Raw genomic sequence first — 23,202 nt, 5'->3', positions numbered from 1 at the left:
TTCGCTATCAGGGCTCTGTCTCTAACTTCCAACAGCTGACATGTGGGGTCCCCCAGGGGACCGAGATGGGTCACCACCACCTATGAAGAAGCCCTGACCACGCTGAGCCTGTCCAGACTATCCACCAGGCACCGAGAGGCTCTGGAGAAGTTTGGGAGGGGACTACTGCATCATCCACGTCTCAGAAACATGCTGTCGCCTGACGCGCCTCACCCGGTGCGTCCCACCAGACACCACAACAAGATAACGCCCCTAGAGGCGCCACGCACGGACCGCTACAGACTCAGTGCAATTCCCACCATGGTGCGAGCCATCAATCAACAGTCCCTTCTAGATTAGACTTACCTTTAGGATTAATGTTAAGTATTTCCCCATCCCCCTATGTACATTTTCAGTTTGTTGACTGCCTAAATAATAAACCGTTTATTATTATTATTACAATAAAAAGGGGAAGAAAGGAAGGATTAAATAAATATAGACAGAAGAACTATCAAATTAAATTAAACTTTAAATATTTAAACATTACCAAACCCAACCTAACCTAACCCAACCTAACCTAACTCAACCAAACCCAACTCAACCTAACCCAACCCAACCTAACCTAAGACACTCACAAAGCCAGTGGACACAAGAGTGGCCTCGATGATCCCAGCAACAAACGCAGCACAGTTGATGGAGCTCTTGTCTCTCGGAACAGACACAAATCGGTTCACCAGCGGTTCCTTTTCGATCAGATAGAAGATGCGCTCGTCGTCTGTCGCTCTATCCAGCTTGTCTGCCTCCTTGCCGAACAGCGACTGCCAGAAGTACTGAAGTTATTGGGGTTTTCAAGGGTGTTTTTCATGGTTCTAATAGTTTAACAGGCTGTAGTGGAAGTTACTGGGGTTTTCAAGGGTGTTTTTCATGGTTCTAATAGTTTAACAGGCTGTAGTGGAAGTTACTGGGGTTTTCAAGGGTGTTTTTCATGGTTCTAATAGTTTAACAGGCTGTAGTGGAAGTTACTGGGGTTTTCAAGAGTGTTTTTCATGGTTCTGATAGTTTAACAGGCTGTAGTGGAAGTTGTTGGGGTTTTCAAGGGTGTTTTTCATGGTTCTGATAGTTTAACAGGCTGTAGTGGAAGTTGTTGGAGTTTTCAAGGGTGTTTTTCATGGTTCTAATAGTTTAACAGGCTGTAGTGGAAGTTACTGGGGTTTTCAAGGGTGACTTGAGGTAAGGTCACAAACACACACACACACACACACACACACACACTTACCTTCCATAATGTTCCTTTGACAAACAGCAAAATACTCAGTAGTTTTGTCTCTCTCTTGTAATTTCTCTCTCTGACAAACAGCAGCTCCACCATGCGCGTCCCGACATGCTGCCCTAGCTCTGACAGCCTGGGGGGGAGAGGAGAGGATTAGTTAGAGGAGGAGGAGGAGGAGGAGGAGGAGGAGGAGGAGGAGGAGGAGGAGGAGGAGGAGGAGGAAAGAAGGAGGCTTATAAATCTCACAAAAACACACACACACACACACACACACACACACACACACACACACACACACACATCCATTCATCCTTTCCACACACACACACACACACACACACACACACACACACACACATCCATTCATCCTTTCCACACACACACACACACACACACACACACACACACACACACACACACACACACACTTACTTCTGGTGCAGGTCAGCCACACTCTGCACTCTGTTGTGGGAGTACTGAACCATCTCGGCAAACAGCAACGCATATGCTGTTCCACTCACTTCAGTCTTGCCGCGGCTCAGGGACTGTGTGGGGGGTGACACAGCGGTATTAGAGGCATGGGGTGCTGGCAGGGGTGTGGGGTTACTGGCAGGGTGGGTTACAGGGGGGGTGGGGTACAGGCTGGTCGTTAAAGTTAGGTATTTCAAAATGTAGCGTAGAATTAGTGGATATTTGTGGATATTTTGTGGCTAACCTTGTCCAGAATCGATGGTCTCTGTTTGTTGGTGTTCATTGTGTCTGCTCTCTCTCTCTCTCTCTCTCTCTCTCTCTCTCTCGAAGGTCGCAGTCAAGGCAATCCTGAAATAAACAATGACATTTTTTAGTTCATTTCAGAGGAAGGCTTGTCAACACTGGGCTTGGACAAGGGAACGCCCAAAGAAGAAGAAGAAGAAGAAGAAGAAGAAGAAGAAGAAGAAGAAGATGAAGAAGGAAGAACAAGAACAAAAGTACAAAAGGAACAACAAAAACTAGAAAAAGTAGGAGAACAAAATTAAAGAACAAGAAGAACACCAGTGGGGGTCTGTACACACACACACACACACACACACACACACACACACACACACACACACACACATATAAACACTAATGCATATAATTAGTTTTGTACATTGTTACTTGAAATGTCAATTATTCACTAACAAAATGAACTCCCTGTCTTTCTCCCGGGCAGTAATGGTGTGGCGTGCTGCGGCGGCCACTGCTAATCACTGCTGGTCTATGTCACCGTACAGGGATTCAAAACTGCCTCGCCTTCTCTGACTCACACGCAAACAATCAGACAGCCATTCTGTACACTCAGCCTGATGCAAAACAAGACTCACAACAAACACAACACGACACAAACAAACAAACAAACACGCCCATGTAGTCAACAGCCGAACCAAATCTTTTACTAAACTAAATTTCTTCACAAAATTTAGTGTTATTAGTCTCTCTCACCTCTTCTGTTTATCCTCCTCCTCCTCTTCTCTCTTCCTTCACCTTGCCTAGTGTTCCCTGTGTTGTGTGTTTAATTTCTGCCTCGGCACAACACTCCCCTCCTCTTTCTTCCTCCTCCTCTTGTGACCTCTCTCATTGATGCCAGCCATATAAATACCCTGAATTGGTCTAAAAAATAAATAAATCGCCAGCTTATAACTAAAGCTTTAAAAATTAATTTAAGATTGACCTAAAATATCCCATGGTTACTATTGTAAATTTTAGAATTTTTCCACAGGTTTGATATTCATGGTTTATATAATTTAGTTCTAGCGGAATATTTTCTAAGGTGGCACCACTATTCTTCGCTTGTCAGCGGCCATTACAAGATGCTAGCTAATTAAATACGGGTTATGCTCATATACTTTTCTCTTTATAATATATAAAACCAATTAATTTATGTTATTATTGGACAAATTTTTAATTATTTAGAAAATAAGTGTATTATTTTCGGCTAAAACTTTGTAATTATCAAAGTTTAGGTTTTACTATTCACCGAAACACAACCTGACCCTCAGACGAGCGGGAATTTCAAAGTTGCCTCCTGCCTGTCCTGATTGATTGATTGAGTTTATTCACTTAGAGCTATTCCATTTATTTCATATACACACAAAATTAATTAAATAAATACTGCTAACTCTTGCAAGGATGGATCACAAAAGAATTCTGCTATTTTCGTGCTAACCAGTCTTTTAATCTTGCTAAATAAATACTTCCCCTCCTCCCGCGGCGTCACAGCACAAGACTTCACATTTTCTCTCACCACTATTCTGTCCATATCTCTAATGCAAGAGTTAACCAGTGTTCTCAATATTTCATCCCCTTCGCTGGTCAACTCTGCAACTCCCTGCGTGAGACGAACACTTTCAAGGGAAGCCTTAACATACTTATTCAGATTTTTTGGTTAATTGTTTTACCCCTTGACCAGAACCCCTCTTATAAAGTAAACAAATAAATAAATGAATAAATAAATTCAGTGAGTTTTCTTATGGGGCACAGCAACAAACACTGGAGTTAGCAAGGTCTGCTACGCTCAAGAATATTTGTGCTACATTTCCCATAATGCAAAAAAAAACTTCATAAACAAATACATGATACTCTTAAAAAAATAAGTAAATAAATAAGTAAACAAAAATAAATAAATCGATAAATAAATAATCTTTTCTATTTTCTTGTTTTCCTTCTTTCCTTCCTTACTGCTTCATTGCTCCTTCAAAATCTTCCTTATTCTGTTTCTTCTCACCTTCCGTAAATTCCCCTTTTTCTTTCATTCTTACTTCTTTTCCTCTTAAAATTATTCCTTTCTTCTCATAATAATTCATTTGCTTATTTCTCCCCCCCCCTTCTCTCTCTCTCTCTCTCTGTCCCGTACCCTGCACCTCCTCCCCTCCAGAGACCACAGCAAGCCCCACAGTACACAGCACACAGCACACCTTGGTTCACCTCTGCTCATTCACAACGAAGCTTAGAGAAAAACCGTTTATGGAAATAGTTTTAATATTATAACACTATTTTACATTACAATAATTAAACTATGCTGTAGTTAAATTAAAAAGTTTATTCTGACTAACCAGTTTGGAACGGACGCTGTGTAAATAGTAAACATTCACTATTAAGTACAGGTAGTAGTAGTAGTAGTAGTAGTAATAATAATAATATGCCTGACACCACAAAATCAGAGAGAGAGAGAGAGAGAGAGAGAGAGAGAGAGAGAGAGAGAGAGAGAGAGAGAGAGAGAGAGAGAGAGAGAGAGAATCAGACATTAACACCGAGAAAAGAAAACAAGTAATTAATATTCGTACATAGAAAACGACTAATATTTGACGTATAACTAAAATAATACATACAATGCTAAATCAAATAAAAAATCAAATAAAAAAAAAATGCAAATATACACAAGAACATTATAATTATGCTAAAAAAAACTCATGTGCTAATTGACTAAAACAGTAGTAGTAGTAGTAGAAGGAAATGCGCAAATACAAAATAAAATAAAAGCGGTTTATTTATTTAAATATAATGTGAATCTTTACGAGTCCACACGCACACACACACAAACACAAGGCACGTTTTTACTCTCTGGATGGCCTGTATTGGACGAAATTGTTGACACACACACATACACACACACACACACACACACATATATATAAATCTTTCCACCACCAACACAATCATAACAATAATAACTTAGATGGGTCAATGGATGGCTCTGTACCCCTGCCCCCCCTCCCCACCACAATACACCCCATCCACCAGCCACTCAAACACACACATGAAGATTGCAGGGGTGTTTTGATGTTTATTGTGTTTCTGACTCTTCTGTCTGGTACCAACACAAACCTGAATATTTTTTTTTTTTTTTATCTCTATACTAAGCTGGCAACCCCACACAGGGCGGCCCAGATAAGGCACCACGCACGTACACACACACACACACACAGCATTGCCCTACAGCACACTCTAGTTGCCTCCTGTTCCTTCAAGATAATGATTTATATATATATTTTTTACAATTGAATCATGTGTGTTTGTGTGTGTGTGTGAAAATGTGCTAAAGCCAACTATTTAAATATTTCCTTTTTAGTTTATAATAGGTTAGGTTAAATTAGGTTAGGTTAGGTTAGGTTAGGTTTTGTTAGGTTAGGTTAGGTTAGGTTAGGTGTTGTTGAATGAGGTTAGGTTAGGTTAAGTTTTGTTAAATTAGGTTAGGTTAGGTTTTGTTGAATGAGGTTAGGTTAGGTTAGGTCAGATTTTGTTAGGTTTAGTTAGGTTAGGTTAGATTTTGTTAAATTAGGTTAGGTAAGGTCAGAATTTGTTAGGTTAGGTTAGGTTTTGTTAAATTAGGTTAGGTAAGGTTAGGTTAGGTTAGGTTAGGAAGTACAATTTGAAGTACAGTCTGGGGTACAACACAACAACATTGCCACCTCATCTCACAACTCAAGGCCTCATGTATAGACGGAATCAGTGGTTGTAAAGGCACTTGGCAACACTGCAACACTTAAGTACATCACAGACCACACACACACAACCTCACTCTGCTTCAACAAGTAAATAAATTAGAAAATAAAGCAATAAAAAGTAATAATAGTCATAATAATAAACTAAAATGAATTATTAGATCTATAGACAGTTTAAATGTATCTGGTATTATAGACGAAAGAAATCTTGGCCTTGTAAAATGTATAGATGAATGAACCAACAACGAAAGAAATGAATAAATAAATAAATCTATAAATGACTGGAATTCACGTGGTATCATAGATAATTTTTAAAGGGTATAGTTTAAATTAAATCTATAGGCGAAAGAAACCTTGATCGCATAAAAAGTATAGATGAATGAACAACAAAAGAAATTAATAAATAAATCAATAAACGACTGAAAATCACATTAGCCAGTGGTATTAAGAGACAATTTTAAAGGGTACTTGTTTAAATTAAATCTATAAGCGAAAGAAACCTTGATCTCATAAAAAAAAGTATAGATGAATGAACAACAAAAAAATAAACAAATCTATAAATGACTGAAATTCACATGCTATTATTATTATTATTATTATTATTATTTTAAAGGGCATAAATTAGATCTATAGACAAAAGAAACCTTGATCTTGAGCTTAGGTACAATTCAGCTGGCCACACTTCCAAGCAACACTAATACTATATATAACAAGACTGCAAGGTGGAACAAAAGACAGTGTAGCATTAAATTAAGTACAGGTATACCACACCTTGTAAAATATATGGATAAGTACTGCAGAATTTAGGCAAAACATTAAATTAAATAAAAAATAATAGATGCTGTGTGTATGTGTGTGTGTGTGATTAAATGAAGCTGCCAGATACAGAATGATAGTAATAGTTATGATGATAATAGGAAATTCTGTCTAATTCTTTGATAAACGAGTGTTGGAAGAAATTTTAAGAGAGAGAAGAAAAAAAAAGTCAAATTTCTAAATGTAACAAAGTGAAAATTGCAAGAAAAAGAAAAGGATAAATAAATAAATAAATAAATAATGCAATGGAAAAAGTAATTACAGCCAAATATTCAGGTCAGTAGAAAATAAATAAAATAAACAAATAGATAAATAAATAAATAATAAAAAAAAGAAAAATATATTCACAAATTATAAAATAAATAATAATAATAATAATAATAATAACTCCATTTAATAAAAAAAAATTATTATATATTTCACAATAAAGCCAAACTATTTTTTTTTTCGATTCATTTCTTTCTCTAATGATTTGCCAACACACACACACACACACACACACACACACACACACACACACTTTCCCGAGAATCTTATTTACTGTGGACGGAACAAGGAATATAGGGAGGAAAGATGAAAAATAATGATAATAATGATGATAATAGCAGTAGTAGTAGTAGTAGTAGTAATAAAAAATGTTCACTACATGAGAATCTTTTCCCTGTATAAACGCCAGAACCTTCCAGTGTGAAATTCATAAGGTCCCTGACAATTTCATAAGAGTTTGACCCCTTGTATAAACGCCTTGAATTCTTAGACGCACAAACTATAGATGCCTGAGAGAGAGAGAGAGAGAGAGAGAGAGAGAGAGAGAGAGAGAGAGAGAGAGAGAGAGAGAGAGAGAGAGAGAGAGAGAGAGAGAGAAAGAGATACTGGGAACTAAGACAGACACACACACAGACAGACAAATAAAACTGAATCTTATACTTAAAATTAAACTAAACATCTATACATCATAAACGAACCGAAACTAATTTAAACGAAGGCCGCTGACAGGTTAAATAGAGATAATAATGATGAAAAACAATAACAGCTGAATATATTGAATTGCCCTCAGGGATTCAAACAAGGGTAACTACGAGGGGATCTGGTGAGGTGTTGAAGTGCCCAAAGGGATATAACAAGCGTACAGACAAATTCTAAGGGTCAGTAATCAGGGAAGGACAGGAAAATAACAGGTTTAAGCTTGGTTATTTAAAAAAGAAAGAAAAAGATAATTGTTTAGTGATGGAAGACTGGATGAGACTCAGTAATAGGGCTGTTAGGCACTGACACACACACACACACACACACACTAAGGCCACACACTCAGATACCACCCCACACACACACACACATGCACACACGCACACAGACTCACAGATGCAACACACCCTCATCTTTGCTAGGCTGGGAGGCATGGAGGTGATGCGTGTGGTGGTGCGATGACGACGCAGAGCCAGTGGGGGACAAGCCGCCATCATTTCCTGCCCCATCGCCGCCAGCCGTCAAGTCCCGAATCTCATCCTGGTCAAATCGGTCCTCGTCAGATGCGCTGTGCTGTGATTGGTGGGATCCAGAGGACATGGCGGAGTTTCTGGAGAAGGAGCCTCGCCGCGGGGAGTGTGAGGGCAGGGTGCGCTGGTTAGCAGGCTTGACGGTGATGATAAGGTTGCTGCTGTTTGCCACCATCATGTCCGTCACCTGTTGTTGGGGTGTTAGGTTAGGTGATACAAATAAGACCACTCTCAAGTTCACAGAAACACACCCAAAATACACTCAAACACACCAAAACACTCCTGAACACACTCAAACACATCAAAACACACCCAAAACACACTCAAACACATCAAAACACACCCAAAACACACTCAAACACACCAAAAAACACCCAAAACACACTCAAACACACCAAAACACATCCAAAACACACTCAAACACTCCTGAACACACCCAAACATACAAAAACACACCCAAACACACACATAACACACCCAGACACACACATAACACACTCAAACACACCAAAACACACTCAAACACACTCAAACACAACCAAAACATACTCAAACACACTCAAAACAACTGGAACACACCCAAACACTCTCAAAACACAACCAAACAAACAGCAACACACCCAAACACTCCTGAACACTCCCAAACATACAAAAACACACTCAGACACACCCAAAGCACATTCAAAACACACTTAAACACACCCAAACACAATCAAAATATCCAAACACATCCAAAACACACGCAAACGTCCAAAACTTACCCAAAACACTCCAAAACAGTGCAAAACACACCCAAACACACCCAAAGCCCACATAAACATTCCAAAACACACCCAAAACACACAGAAATACTCCGAAACACATCCAAAACGTTCCCAAACACACCCAAAACACTCCCAAACACACCCAAACACTCCTAAACAAACACACAATACACACACCCAAAACACACCCAAAACACACTCCAAAACACACCCAAACACATCCAAAACACTCCCAAACACACCCAAAACACTTCGAAACACACCTGATCCAAAGTCTTGCCATTAACTTCAATTCCGTTGACTTCCAGCACCTCATCGTTGACCGCCAACAAGCCAGTGCTCTCAGCGAGGCCCCCAGGCACCAGGCGGGAGATAAAAATACCAGGAACTCTCTCTAGTCCCATGGGCGTGACGCGGACGCTGGTGCCGTCGCGAATGTAGAATCCCAGAGGCTTGTCGGACCCGTGTTTAAGCAGACGCACTCGACGACACACCTCCGGCACCACGTCCACGTCAATGATGGCCGCTACCTGTTGGGTTGGTGTTTGGTTCACTCACATACACACACACACACACACACACACACACTTTTGAAGGTCTATGAGTAAAAGATGGAAAATTTGGTCCTAGGTTTGATTTGGTTAAGTTACGTTAGGTTAGGTTTGGTTAGGTTAAGTTATGTTATGTTAAGTTGCATTAATGTGCGGTAGATACAGACACACCCAGTTCCCCACCCCCAACACACACACACACACACACACACACACACACACACCTGTCTGAAGTCCTGTGGGTACGAGATGGACAGCTTGTTCCTGGGCTGGGTGACAAAGGGTGACAGAATGCTGGGGATCTTGTTGGCCGAGGAAGAACCATTGGGCAGGTGCTCCAGGCTACCTGTCGGGTAAAGATGCTTCTTGTTATTGCCGTTACTGGTACCACGAGGGAGAGAGGGAGAGAAGGAGAGAGAGATAAAGGTGTGTGTGGGATAAGTACTGAATCACACACACACAAACAAACACATAACCCGAGTATTCATACAAACAAAAAATTTCCACATACACACACACACACACACAGCCCCCTCCCCCTCCCCACATCCACCACCACCACCACCACCTACCCTTGTGCTGAATGATGATCTTGAGAAGCGGCCGGGCACACTGGAGAGCCTTGCGGAAGTTATCGTCGTTAGTAATGGGCAGAAGGTCACCATCCCGGGGGTCGGTGTAGGCGAGGACAAAGGCAATGTTGGCAAGGTGGTGCAGCTCCTCCACCAGGCTGCGGAAGTCGTCCAGCTTCTCATATTTGTCTCTCTCCACGCTGAATCTGCGGAACTCGGCGTCGAACTGTGGGGTGAGATGGCGTGGGGTGGGGTGAGGTGAGGTGGGGTGAGGTGAGGCAAGGTGACATGAAAAGTATCTTGCTAGGCCTTCTTTGGTGTGTGTGTGTGTGTGTGTGTGTATTTCTTGCTCAAAACACCAATTCATCTACCTAATTTTAACAAACCCTTAATAAATCATGCTAAATTTAAGAGCAATTTTATATTTTCCTCTGCATCAATTCGACAAACAAACAGAGTCTTGGGTACAATACGTAATATTTCAGTATAAACATATTTAAGTGAACAATTGCTTGGTTTTTCACACTAATAAACATCAAAGTCACCACAAATTTGTCTGTCATAGAATTTAGTATCTTGATTTTTCACACTAATAAACACTGAGAATACTGGTTAACTCTTGCATTAGGGAGGTGGACAGAATAGTGGTGAAAGACTGTGAATACTGGTTAACTCTTGCATTAGGGAGGTGGACAGAATAGTGGTGAAAGACTGAGAATACTGGTTAACTCTTGCATTAGGGAGGTGGACAGAATAGTGGTGAAAGACTGAGAATACTGGTTAACTCTTGCATTGGGGAGGTGGACAGAATAGTGGTGAAAGACTGAGAATACTGGTTAACTCTTGCATTAGGGAGGTGGACAGAATAGTGGTGAAAGACTAAGAATACTGGTTAACTCTTGCATTGGGGAGGAGGACAGAATAGTGGTGAAAGACTGAGAATACTGGTTAACTCTTGCATTGGGGAGGTGGACAGAATAGTGGTGAAAGACTGAGAATACTGGTTAACTCTTGCATTAGGGAGGTGGACAGAATAGTGGTGAAAGACTGAGAATACTGGTTAACTCTTGCATTAGGGAGGTGGACAGAATAGTGGTGAAAGACTGAGAATACTGGTTAACTCTTGCATTAGGGAGGTGGACAGAATAGTGGTGAAAGACTGAGAATACTGGTTAACTCTTGCATTAGGGAGGTGGACAGAATAGTGGTGAGAGAAAGATGAAGGGTGATGCACAAACCCAGGTCACGTGTCTCTGCAACAAACAATTCCACACCACTTAAGTTCAAGGCGCGTTTTTTCCGTAACTAGTCGACGTAAAATTAATCAACCTGAACCGTTAATTTCCATCAGATCCACCCAGAGCTCCCTATATACAACGTACATGTATTTGCCACCTGTGTACTTAGAAAACAAGCGTCATGAACTAACCTAACAACTTTACCACTAGAACAACATTAACCAGCCAGACTTAACAACCACAAGTTAACACACTAACAACTACTACGTCAAACAACTCACTCAACAAGCAAGACAGATTTACATATGCTAATTAGTGAATAAAACGCTATAATTGTTTTATCCTACTAATTTCAACTGTTTCTTTGTCCCTTGCACTCAAAACTCAACCTAACGATTTACTGGTGATTGTTGCGTATTTAACTACCATGTCATACCACGAATTGGCCTGAATGAGCGTTGAGAAGATTGTTATGGTTAGCGTGGGGCGGCTTGGTGTCCGACAGGGTGAAGCGTGAAGGGTGGTGCCTCTGTCGCCTGCAGATGTGTTAGTTTGCCATATCTAGCCTGGGTTCTGGCGGCTTCTCTTCTTTCACACCTAATTTCCATGATATACACACACGCACACACTAGCCATACATACATACACACGTACATACTAACCACACACACACACACGCTGAAACATGCTAACAAGAGGTGTGTGTGTGTGCGTGTGTTACTCCTGAGCCTCCCTGTGCATGGTGGTGTGCGGCGTGACCAGTGAGTGCCCCAGTGGTTAACATCTCACCTACCCTAACATAACTCAGCTTAACCCAGCCAGGTGAGTAATTCAGGTGAACCAGGCAGGTAACTAACGCCTCTACCGTGTCCCCAGCGTGCCTCACCTTGCTCTTCACCTCCACCAAGGCAGTGGGGGCTCTGTTCTGGGATTTAGAGTTGCGAGACATTGTTGTTGTTCCCTTCACTGAGTCACGGGTGGTGGGGTGCTGGACGGCTCGGCAGGATCACATATCCTCCCACTCCCGCTGTCTTGGCCGCACTGAGGTAAACACTGATATCACTCTCCTTGCTACCTGTTTGCGAGTCTTGTGACAAATTGCTTTTATGAAATTTCGTATTAAATTGTCTTGTATTTCAGTGTTTTTATGATAATTTTATGTTTCATTTTTACTTTGATGTATTTTGTGATGCACTAAGGTGGTATTTATGTGTTGTATGAGGAATATTATGATAATCCAATTTTTTATTCGTCCTGTCACCCTCAACAGAGAGAGTCAGAGAGAGAGAGAGAGAGAACGAGAAATCAGAGAGGTCGCTTGCGGGAACTGTGAAGAGATAAATGCTAGTATGACAGGCGAGGTCTCAATGGAAGAATATTAATTGTTTATTACATCGATTCGAAAACACCCTTGAAAACCCCAATAACTTCCATTACAGCCTGTTAAACTATTACAATCATGAAAACACCCTTGAAAACCCCAATAACTTCCATTACAGCCTGTTAAACTATTACAATCATGAAAATACCCTTGAAAACCCCAATAACTTCCATTACAGCCTGTTAAACTGTTAGTGGAACAACAACAACAACAACAGCAACAACAACAACAACAACAACAACAACAACAACAGTCAGAAACAAACAGGAAGGATAAAAAAAAGAGAAGAAAAAGAAGAAGAAGAAGAAGAAGAAGAAAAAAAAAGAGAAAAAAGAACAACAAGAATGAAGAAGAAGTAGAATAAGAATACGAATAAGAAGAAGAATAAAGAAGAAGAAGAAGAAGAAGAATAAGAACAACAACAACAACAACAACAACAGCAGCAACAAATAAGAAGAAGAAGAAGAAGCTGATGAAAAAACAAGAACAAGAACAACAACAACAACAACAACGAACAAACAAACAAACAATTACGAAGAATAAGAAGGAAGAAGAAGAAGAACAGGAAGAACAAAAATAAACAAAGAAATGTAAAATAAAACAAAGATCAAGATTTGTTTCCTTCATCGACCTGTGCTTGTCTGTCTGTCTGTTTGTCTGTCTGTCTGTTGGCACCAAGCTGGCACCACGACGCCTGGCACCCAAACACTTAGGCACTGGTGAGAGAGAGAGAGAGAGAGAGAGAGAGAGAGAGAGAGAGAGAGAGAGAGAGAGAGTAATTTCTTATCTTATCTTATGAATTTCTTGTCAGGTAATGGTGTAATAATGTTTGCAGTGATTTAATTCAGTAATTTTTCTATTCATTCTACTTTCCCCCATGTCATTCAACTATATATTACACGTCTCCTCTCGGGTACCTCAAATTCTCAAGGTTTGTGTCCCTGCAGCAGTACAGCGTTAAGTCCCGCCAACCACCGTCTGTGTTCTGTTGTCTCCCTCAGCCCCAACACTCTCCGGGAGGTGGTGGTGGTGGTGGTGACGGCGAGGTGTCCGGGGCCTAGTGGGGATGCGGTGTCTAGGCGTAATAGCAAAGATTATTGAAATTAAGGCCTTTCAGAAGTCTCCGTGTCAAGTCAGCTTTATGGGCGAAGTGCGGGTTCCCTAACTGCCTAACCTGACGAGGGAGCTATACCCCCCTAGCCCCCACTGACCTAATGGGGCCCTGCATCTCCTTTACTTCCCCCTAAACCTGATGGGGGAGCCTGTCACGCCTCTCAACGCCCCCTGACCTAACTTACCCAAATGTGACCTGACCCCTTGCCGTCACCAGTCATCCGGGACAGGGCAGCAAGCACAGAGCGAGGCTTCAGTCACCAGTGGGAGTCACGGTACACACAAAATGAAGCTAAATGTTTATACTAGCAAAGTATCACAATATAGAATAATTTACTAGACACAATATAAAGAGCTTGAGGCAGAGGGTGTGGCCTGGGAGGGGGGAGTATGGCTGTGCATGGCGGTGACCTCTTCAAGACACCGTGCTGACTCCCCACACACACCCTGACACCTTACAGACTCCCCACACACACCCTGACACCTTACAGACTCCCCACACACACCCTGACACCTTACAGACTCCCCACACACACCCTGACACCTTACAGACTCCCCACACACACTGACACCTTGCCCACACACCCCTGGTTCCTTCACTACCCATATTATATAATTTTCTGAACCTCCTTTTGTGCGTTTCAACAAATTTTACCTGTGTGTCCGCCTCCCTTGCAAAACCATTCCGTCAACACCTGTCGGCAAACGTGCAGTCACAAGTTTGCTCGTTGGTTAGTTTTGGTTCAGTTGCAGCCTCTGTGTCCTTGCAATACTCCCTTTTTTTATGTGCATTTGTCTCCTCTCAAATAGAAAGCCAGTAATTTCAGTCGTTTTAAAAGTGAGATTTCAAGATATGTTTTCAGTTTTATGTAATGATTTTTGGCTGTAGATATTGAATGGATATGTTATTAGTCTTCTTTCTAAGCTTCCTAATGTTTCAGCACTTCACTTGTTAAGCATTCTATTCAAAAAAACAATTCCTTCCTGTCACTTTTTCTAAATCTAATTACTGATTACAGACTCTGAGGATTTTGTCACCCTTGTTGTCCCCTGTGCCACTTGAAGACCTCCACCAGCCCCCTCTTAGTCACCCTTGTTGTGTCCCCTGTACCACTTGAAGACCTCCACCAGCCCCCTCTTAGTCACCATTGCTGTGTCCCCTGTACCACTTGAAGACCTCCACCAGCCCCCTCTTAGTCACCCTTGTTGTGTCCCCTGTACCACTTGAAGACCTCCACCAGCCCCCTCTTAGTCACCCTTGTTGTGTCCCCTGCACCACTTGAAGACCTCCACCAGCCCCTCTTAGTCACCCTTGTTGTGTCCCCTGTACCACTTGAAGCCCTGATAGATAGCAAATAGTACAGGTGACTAATCATGTTTGTATTAACAGGTAGGGGAGCTTCAGCCTTGCCTTGCCCACTCCAGCCCAGCGCAGCACAGCCCAAGCCACCCCCAGTGTTGTAAGGCCCCTGCAGGAGTGGGGTGCTGTGTGAAACGTGCCCCACAGCAAGGCGTGTCTGTGGTGCCTGCCTGTTAGGGTAATGTAGGTGTTGCAAGACTTCATTGTAAACCTGCTGTGAGGAAAAGGTTTGCGTTGCTGCGTTTTTTTGTATTTTTTAGTGTATTTCTAATTTGCTTATTGTTTTCTTATTTTCTGTCTTGTTATTCTTTTTTGCATGTTTCTTTTTCACAGTGACGTTCGGCCGCTAGAAGGGGAAAAAAATGTTTAACTATTTTCATGGAGTTCCTGTGTATTTTTGTGCTTTGGGCGACTCCTGCTGTATTGTTTATAAATAATTGTTACGGCTGGTTTGGTTTCATTAGGGTAGGTTAGGTTAGGTTTGGTTAGGGTAGGTTTAGTTAAGTTAGGGTAGGTTTCATTAGGTTAGGTTAGGCTTGAGTTAGGTTAGGTTAGGTGTGCGCCTCACAGGAAAATATCTTTGTTTCCTGCTTGTGTTAGGTTTCCCAGGAAGACTTGGGGTGACCCGGGCTGTACTTCCCTCGGGCCACCTCACTGCACAATTCCTTCTTGCATTGCCGTTGTAGGTTGGGATGTGGTTGGCGTCTTGTAGGGGTCACTGTAGGGGGCAGGGGACAAACACTGCCAGCTACAAGGGACAGTAATCTTGGTTCTCTCTAGTGTGTGTTGTGCTGTCGTCTGTGAGCAACTGGTGGCTTGTAAGGAGTGTGGTTGACAGATGTGTTGTCGTCTGTGTCTGTCCTGCTTAACTAAACGATATTTCTACATCTGTTTGCACCTTCTTTTTAGGGATGGACAGTTTAGTAGGCAGACAGACAGACACACACACACAAAAATGAATAAATAAATAAATAAACAAAGCCACACAACACTTCTCAGCACGTCCACTTCTCTCTACAGCTGTGTGGCGGGCAGCAGCATGAGTGGCCAGCAGCTGCAACAGGAGGAGGGAGGGGAAGAGCAGTGTAGCGAGTCACAACACAAGACTGTGGACCAAGAAAGGTTTGAATGCCAGCTGTGTGACAAGGCCTTCACCACACAGGGCCAGCTAACAGCACACACACTGACCCACAGCCAGGGAAACAGCAAGCCGCACAGCCAGACACACAGCAATGCCGCCGGGAGAAGATTTGAGTGTCAGGAGTGTGGGAAGACCTTCACCAGGGAGTTTAGCCTGTCGCAGCACGCCCTGACACACAGCGGCGTCAGGAACCACGAGTGTCAGGTGTGCGGCAAGCGGTTTGCGAGGGAGTTCACGCTGACGCAGCACACCCTGACGCACACCGGGGTGAAGAAGTACGCGTGCCAGGTCTGCGGCAAGACCTTCACCAGGGAGTTTACGCTGACGCAGCACACGCTGACCCACACCGGCGTCAGGAACTACGAGTGTCAGGTGTGTGGCAAGAGGTTCCTGCACAAGTCCCACCTGACAAAGCACTGCCTCATCCACACAGGCACCAAGAATTTTCAGTGTCAGGAGTGTGGCAGACGGTTCACGCAGCAGGCCACCTTGAGCAATCACGTACGGATACACAGCGGGGTAAGAAATTACGAGTGTGCCCAGTGCGGGAAACGTTTCACACAGCAGGCCACGCTCAAGAAGCATAACTTGGTGCACACTGGAGAGAGAAAACACGAGTGCAAGGAATGTGGGAAGAGATTTACGAGAGAAACCCACTTGTCGAGGCACATTCTGACACACAGCTCGGCAAGGAATTATCAGTGCCCGGAGTGTGGCAGACGATTTCCTACGGTGCCGGCGCTCAATAGACACGTTTTTAGGCATGCTGGTTTTGACGACATGCAAGTGTAAGGTCTGGGGTCTTAGGTTAGGTTAGTAAGTGTTAGGTTAGGTTAGGTTTGGTTAGGTTAGATTTTGTTACAGGTTAGGTTGTTAGGGTAAGATAGGTTTGAGGTTTGGTTATACTAGTGTGTGTGTGTGTGTTATATAATTAAGAGGCAGACACTTAATGGTGACAAAACCCACAAATCCAGTGAATATTTGCCTGAAACTTAAAAATGTGACTTTTGTTTTGTTTTACCCACAATGCCAGTGTTCTGTTTGTCTGTCTATTAATCTATTTATTTACCTGTCTGTCTATCTGTTTATCTATCTATCTATCTGTCAGTTTATCTGAATTTACAATAGTTTTCCATAAGTTGATAGATACACAGTCAGCTAACTGGCAAAAAACTACCTAACCTAACCTAACTTAACCCAGCCTAACCTAACCCTACCTAAGCCAACCTGACCTGACCAAACCAAACCTAACTTAATCCAGTGATGTTAGTGGAGCTTGTCACTGCTGGGAACTACAAGCATGAACACAATGATGGCCAACAAAAGTTTTCAAGAAGTTTATAATTATGAATATTTTTCTTTATTTGTTACTGCCACACCAGCCACAACATAATAAAATAATTAATGACTAAGCTACTTTTGACTTTTTAAATAGTTACCCTGCAAATGGAGACTATCAAATCACAAAATCACAAATCGAAATAACACTAGTAGTAGTAGTAGTAGTAGTAGTAGTAGTATAGAACACAGAGGTGAGTTGTGGTGCAATGAGGTGGTAGTTCTTCAGCTCATTCTTACTTGGCACTCTCTCCTCTGCCCGACTCTTCTTGACATTTGTGCCACAGACAACAGCAACACTACTGTGGCAACACAACCATCGCTCTCCTCACACGGCCTGCCTGGTGTCTGGGTGACTTGGGAACCTTTCTATTGTGGCAAGGTTTGGCCGCTGTGGTTTGACGTGGTAACTTTTCCGTGTCGAGGTTTGTGGAGTGTTGCTTGGTGTTCATTTACTGGGAACACCCTCATACCTGAATTTCTTCTGGCAAACCCCTTGACAGGGAGCCCAGAGTGTGGGTGAGGATGTGTCCATCAAGGTGACCTTTCAGGGCAAATCTTTTCCCACACTGCAGGCCTGGGAACTTTCTCTCCCTGTTTTCTGCATTTTCTTGTTTCATTGTTTGGTGAGTGCAATGGCCCCAAGCCTGGGGTCTAAAGTTACACCCTAAGCAGTGTTACCAGTGTATCCGAGGGCTCTCTTCAGGACGGCGACTGTTCCCTTCGCCGCGGCTGTTTGTACCTCCTGGGCACTCGGGAGGACCCAGTGTGGGTGAGGATGTGTGTGTCAAGAGAACGCTTCCAGGTAAATCTTTTCCCACACTCCAGGCACTGGAACTTTCTCTCCCCAGTGTGGGTGAGGATGTGTGTGTCAAGGGAACCCTTCTGGGTAAATCTTTTCCCACACTCCAGGCACTGGAACTTTCTCTCCCCAGTGTGGGTGAGGATGTGTTTGTCAAGGGAACCCTTCTGGGTAAATCTTTTCCCACACTCCAGGCACGGGAACTTTCTCTCCCCAGTGTGGGTGAGGATGTGTGTGTCAAGATGGCCTTTCTGGGTGAATCTTTTCCCACACTCCAGGCACTGGAACTTTCTCTCATCAGTGTGGGTGAGGATGTGTCTGTTAATATCACCTTTCTGGGTAAATCTTTTCCCACACTCCAGGCACTGGAACTTTCTCTCCCCAGTGTGGGTGAGGATGTGTGCGTCAAGAGAACGCTTCCAGGTAAATCTTTTCCCACACTACAGGCACTGGAACTTTCTCTCCCCAGTGTGGGTGAGGATGTGTGTGTCAAGGGAACCCTTCTGGGTAAATCTTTTCCCACACTCCAGGCACTGGAACTTTCTCTCCCCAGTGTGGGTGAGGATGTGTGTGTCAAGGGAACCCTTCTGGGTAAATCTTTTCCCACACTCCAGGCACTGGAACTTTCTCTCCCCAGTGTGGGTGAGGATGTGTTTGTTAAGATTACCTTTATGAATAAATCTTTTCCCACACTCCAGGCACTGGAACTTTCTCTCCCCAGTGTGGGTGAGGATGTGTAAGTCAAGAGAATGCTTGCAGGTAAATCTTTTCCCACACTCCAGGCACTGGAACTTTCTCTCCCCAGTGTGGGTGAGGATGTGTTTGTTAAGATTACCTTTATGGGTAAATCTTTTCCCACACTCCAGGCACTGGAACTTTCTCTCCCCAGTGTGGGTGAGGATGTGTTTGTTAAGATTACCTTTATGAATAAATCTTTTCCCACACTCCAGGCACTGGAACTTTCTCTCCCCAGTGTGGGTGAGGATGTGTGTGTCAAGGGAACCCTTCTGGGTAAATCTTTTCCCACACTCCAGGCACTGGAACTTTCTCTCCCCAGTGTGGGTGAGGATGTGTTTGTCAAGGGAACCCTTCTGGGTAAATCTTTTCCCACACTCCAGGCACTGGAACTTTCTCTCCCCAGTGTGGGTGAGGATGTGTTTGTTAAGATTACCTTTATGGGTAAATCTTTTCCCACACTCCAGGCACTGGAACTTTCTCTCCCCAGTGTGGGTGAGGATGTGTGTGTTAAGATCACCTTTCAGGGTAAATCTTTTCCCACACTCCAGGCACTGGAACTTTCTCTCCCCAGTGTGGGTGAGGATGTGTTGATTAAGATGACCTTTATGAATAAATCTTTTCCCACACTCCAGGCACTGGAACTTTCTCTCCCCAGTGTGGGTGAGGATGTGTCTGTTAAGATCACCTTTCAGGGTAAATCTTTTCCCACACTCCAGGCACTGGAACTTTCTCTCCCCAGTGTGGGTGAGGATGTGTTTGTTAAGATTACCTTTATGGGTAAATCTTTTCCCACACTCCAGGCACTGGAACTTTCTCTCCCCAGTGTGGGTGAGGATGTGTGTGTCAAGATGGCCTTTCTGGGTGAATCTTTTCCCACACTCCAGACACTGGAACTTTCTCTCCCCAGTGTGGGTGAGGATGTGTGATGCAAGACAACTCTTCCGGGCAAATGTCTTCCCGCAGTGGTCACACTTGTGGTTCCTGCCGCCAGTGTGGGTGGCAGTGTGTTCAGTGGGGCCACTCCTGCCTCTCAGCCTTGTCTTGCCGGCATGGGAGAGGACGTGTCTGGCAATGGCAGCCTTGGTGGAGCACACTTTGCCGCAGTGGTCACAAGTGTAGGTCCTCACGCCTGGGGTCGCCTGCTGCTCCCAGCTGTTCCTGCTGCTGCTGCTGCTGCTGCTGCTGCTGCTGCTGCCTGGCGTCACATCCTCCATTGCAACACTGCTCCTGGCCGCGGCCGGTCCTGCAGGAACCCTGGGGCTGCGCCGAGGATGCACGGAGGGAGTCCCTTCGCTGGACGCAGACCTGGCACCTGTAACAGAGGAGGCCGTCACCACACAGGCAGCGAGGGGCTTCCTGCCTCAGCCTCAGCCTAACACACAGCCTCCACAGACAAGATACACCTGGCACCTGTAACAGAGGAGGCCGTCACCACGCAGGCAGCGAGGGGCTTCCTGCCTCAGCCTCAGCCTAACACACAGCCTCCATACAGAGTAGGGCCGCCACACAACAACTGACTCTGTGCGGGCCACCACAGCCGTGCAAAGAGCGAGCCAATCAGTTTTTGTTGGTGGTAGCTTGTGACAAAGAAGCAAGTGTTGACAGCAGTGGTGCAGCGTTCTGAGTGGCCGGCCACTGACCTGAGGGGCTCTGGGGCAGAGTGGATGGGAGGACTTGCCAGCCTTTGTAGGAGGAGGCAGTAGACACCTGCCAAAACAATAATTACTCCCAGTGAGGTGTGCAGCAGTGTTCAGGGGGTGCTGTGAACTTGCACCTTGCCTAGTCAGACTCTTTCAGCTCTGTCTGTCAACATCTACCTTTCCTTCTTGCTGGAAGTTTGCCTACATTCAACCTGTTCCTAAAAAGGGTGACCGTTCTAATCCCTCAAACTACCGTCCTATTGCTTTAATTTCCTGCCTATCTAAAGTTTTTTAATCTATCCTCAACAGGAAGATTCTTAAACATCTATCACTTGACAACCTTCTATCTGATCGCCAGTATGGGTTCCGTCAAGGCCGCTCTACTGGTGATCTTCTGGCTTTCCTTACTGAGTCTTGGTCATCCTCTTTTAGAGATTTTGGTGAAACTTTTGCTGTTGCCTTGGACATATCAAAAGCTTTTGATAGAGTCTGGCACAAAGCTTTCATTTCCAAACTACCCTCCTACGGTTTCTATCCTTCTCTCTGTAACTTCATCTCAAGTTTCCTTTCTGACCGTTCTATTGCTGCTGTGGTAGACGGTCACTGTTCTTCTCCTAAATCTACTAACAGTGGTGTTCCTCAGGGTTCTGTCCTGTCACCCACTCACTTCTTATTATTCATTAATGATCTTCTAAACCAAACTTGTTGTCCTATCCACTCCTACGCTGATGATACCACCCTGCACTTTTCCACGTCTTTTCATAGACGTCCAACCCTTCAGGAGGTAAACATATCACGCAGGGAAGCCACAGAACGCTTGACTTCTGATCTTTCTGATTGGGGCAGAGCAAACTTGGTAATTCCTCCATCTATCAACTCAACACAACCTTTTCAATGACACTCAACTGTCCCCCTCTTCTACACTGAACATCCTCGGTCTGTCCTTTACTTATAATCTGAACTGGAAACTTCACATCTCATCTCTAGCTAAAACAGCTTCTATGAAGTTAGGTGTTCTGAGACGTCTCCGCCAGCTTTTCTCACCCCCCCAGCTGCTAACTCTGTACAAGGGCCTTATCCGTCCATGTATGGAGTATGCTTCACATGTCTGGGGGGTTCCACTCATACTGCTCTTCTAGACAGGGTGGAATCAAAAGTTTTTCGTCTCATCAACTCCTCTCCTCTCAGTGACTGTCTTCAGCCTCTCTCTCACCGCCGCAATGTTGCATATCTAGCTGTCTTCTACCGCTATTTTCACGCTAACTGCTCTTCTGATCTTGCTAACTGCATGCCTCCCATCCTTCCGCGGCCTCGCTGCACAAGACTTTGTTCTCTTCTTTCTCTCACCACTATTCTGTCCACCTCTCTAACGCAAGAGTTAACCAGTATTCTCAATCATTCATCCCTTTCTCTGGTAAACTCTGGAACTCCCTGCCTGCTTCTGTATTTCCACCTTCCTATGACTTGAATTCCTTCAAGAGGGAGGTTTCAAGACACTTATCCATCAATTTTTGACCACTGACCCGAGGGGCTCTGGGGCAGAATGGACGGGAGGACTTGCCGGCCACTGACCCGAGGGGCTCTGGGGCAGAATGGACTTGCTGGTGGGGTCTTGCCGTCTCACCACTGCTGTCCTGCCGGAAAACACACAAACAAATAAAACAACGATAAACAAACAAACAAATAACAAAAATAAAACAAGAAGACAAAGAAGGTTAACTGACGTCCTGCGTTGCTGCCACTGTTGTGACGGCAACATTTTGTCAAAAAAAACCTAGCCTAACCTAAAGTTAACCTGACTTGCCATAACATAATATAACAAATATATCACACAAAATAAGCACACCTACCTTAACACAACTAACACCAAACAACCGGCACTAGTGTGCACGTGGGGCTCCAGGCTGGCTACGCCTTGTCCGGCAGGTCTGAGTTGCCAGTTGTGTATTTTCCCTGCACTGCTACCAGGTCAGGCGAGGATACCCCCCCCCCCCTCTCTCTCTCTCTCTCTCTCTCTTCTGACAAGACATATGATCACTATTACATAGCTAAATGTGCATAGTCTCTCTCTCTCTAGACCTGCCGGACGCGGCCTAGCCAGCCGGGGACCCCACATCGACTGTAGTGCCACACAGCCTAACCTAACCCAGCGCAGCAGTGCACAAGATGTCTGCCTATTATTCCCCAGCCAACACTTCACCAGGCAGGCAGCACCAGCAGACAGCCAGGCGGCGCCGCCACGCCTTGGGAATAAAAGAAATGAACAAACAAACAAACAAACAAACCACAACAAGAGTGACGGTGACCACCACCTCAGTCACTCGCCTCCCGACATTGACTTGTTCCCCGCCCACCATTACCTGCACGCCCTCAGGTGAGGCCAGGGAGGCGCCGCCAGTCCGCCAGGTGGCCACAGGTGACCCAGGCCAGCTCAAACACAGGCGCAATCTGCCGCACACTCGGCGTGACCTGACCACTGACCACAGCACCACGCGGACGCCGCCTCTGTTCCCTCCACCAGACTTGATCTTGATCTTGAT

At 44.2% G+C, this 23,202-nt stretch overlaps 4 protein-coding genes across 6 annotated transcripts in view; 1 reads left to right on the top strand and 3 right to left on the bottom strand.

The window, feature by feature from the left end:
* The window catches only part of LOC135096282 (trafficking protein particle complex subunit 5-like), a 4,964-nt gene extending 2,095 nt beyond the window's left edge, over window positions 1-2,869 (bottom strand). Inside the window, exons 1-5 of the mRNA XM_063997657.1 lie at window positions 2,714-2,869; window positions 1,965-2,068; window positions 1,682-1,794; window positions 1,256-1,382; window positions 615-797 (exon numbers count right to left, since the gene is read on the bottom strand). Coding sequence (XP_063853727.1) covers window positions 615-797; window positions 1,256-1,382; window positions 1,682-1,794; window positions 1,965-2,003 — 462 coding nt within the window. The 5' untranslated portion in view covers window positions 2,004-2,068; window positions 2,714-2,869. The remainder of the gene's footprint in view (window positions 1-614; window positions 798-1,255; window positions 1,383-1,681; window positions 1,795-1,964; window positions 2,069-2,713) is intronic.
* A 1,362-nt stretch (window positions 2,870-4,231) lies between these two features.
* On the bottom strand, window positions 4,232-12,208 carry LOC135096278 (partitioning defective protein 6-like). Its single transcript, XM_063997650.1, has 5 exons — window positions 12,036-12,208; window positions 9,912-10,137; window positions 9,564-9,685; window positions 9,052-9,318; window positions 4,232-8,211 (listed from the first exon to the last, which is right to left on the bottom strand). Exons 1-5 carry the CDS (start codon window positions 12,096-12,098, stop codon window positions 7,885-7,887), a joined length of 1,005 nt encoding a protein of 334 aa, XP_063853720.1. The 5' UTR covers window positions 12,099-12,208; the 3' UTR covers window positions 4,232-7,884.
* Window positions 12,209-13,120: 912 nt separating this feature from the next.
* On the top strand, window positions 13,121-17,560 carry LOC135096281 (zinc finger protein 135-like). Of its 3 annotated transcripts, XM_063997655.1 has the most exons (4): window positions 13,154-13,249; window positions 13,648-13,918; window positions 15,034-15,230; window positions 16,024-17,560. In XM_063997655.1, exon 4 carries the CDS (start codon window positions 16,043-16,045, stop codon window positions 16,934-16,936), a length of 894 nt encoding a protein of 297 aa, XP_063853725.1. In that variant the 5' UTR covers window positions 13,154-13,249; window positions 13,648-13,918; window positions 15,034-15,230; window positions 16,024-16,042; the 3' UTR covers window positions 16,937-17,560. The 3 variants fall into 3 exon arrangements, with proteins under 3 accessions (XP_063853724.1, XP_063853725.1, XP_063853726.1); XM_063997654.1 differs by lacking the exon at window positions 13,648-13,918 and having other exon boundaries at window positions 13,121-13,249; XM_063997656.1 differs by lacking the exons at window positions 13,154-13,249; window positions 13,648-13,918 and adding an exon at window positions 14,352-14,374.
* On the bottom strand, window positions 17,466-23,091 carry LOC135096277 (gastrula zinc finger protein XlCGF57.1-like). The gene is made up of 4 exons (XM_063997649.1): window positions 23,023-23,091; window positions 22,186-22,291; window positions 20,663-20,729; window positions 17,466-20,334 (listed from the first exon to the last, which is right to left on the bottom strand). Exon 4 carries the CDS (start codon window positions 20,234-20,236, stop codon window positions 18,725-18,727), a length of 1,512 nt encoding a protein of 503 aa, XP_063853719.1. The 5' UTR covers window positions 20,237-20,334; window positions 20,663-20,729; window positions 22,186-22,291; window positions 23,023-23,091; the 3' UTR covers window positions 17,466-18,724.
* Between the last annotated feature and the right edge of the window lie 111 nt (window positions 23,092-23,202).

The sequence above is a fragment of the Scylla paramamosain genome, unplaced genomic scaffold (assembly GCF_035594125.1).
Source record: "Scylla paramamosain isolate STU-SP2022 unplaced genomic scaffold, ASM3559412v1 Contig3, whole genome shotgun sequence".
Lineage (NCBI taxonomy): Eukaryota > Metazoa > Arthropoda > Malacostraca > Decapoda > Portunidae > Scylla > Scylla paramamosain.
This window is presented reverse-complemented; position numbering and strand designations above follow the sequence as displayed.

Excerpts from the sequence above, each read along its gene's own strand:
- LOC135096277 (XM_063997649.1), bottom strand. The coding sequence starts at position 20,236 with ATGGAGGATGTGACGCCAGGCAGCAGCAGCAGCAGCAGCAGCAGCAGC.
- LOC135096278 (XM_063997650.1), bottom strand. The coding sequence starts at position 12,098 with ATGTCTCGCAACTCTAAATCCCAGAACAGAGCCCCCACTGCCTTGGTG. Across the intron at positions 10,138-12,035 it reads TGGTGGAGGTGAAGAGCAAG|TTCGACGCCGAGTTCCGCAG; the intron begins GTGAGGCACGCT and ends CTCACCCCACAG. Across the intron at positions 8,212-9,051 it reads ATGGCAAGACTTTGGATCAG|GTGACGGACATGATGGTGGC; the intron begins GTGTGTTTCGAA and ends CCCCAACAACAG.
- LOC135096281 (XM_063997654.1), top strand. The coding sequence starts at position 16,043 with ATGAGTGGCCAGCAGCTGCAACAGGAGGAGGGAGGGGAAGAGCAGTGT.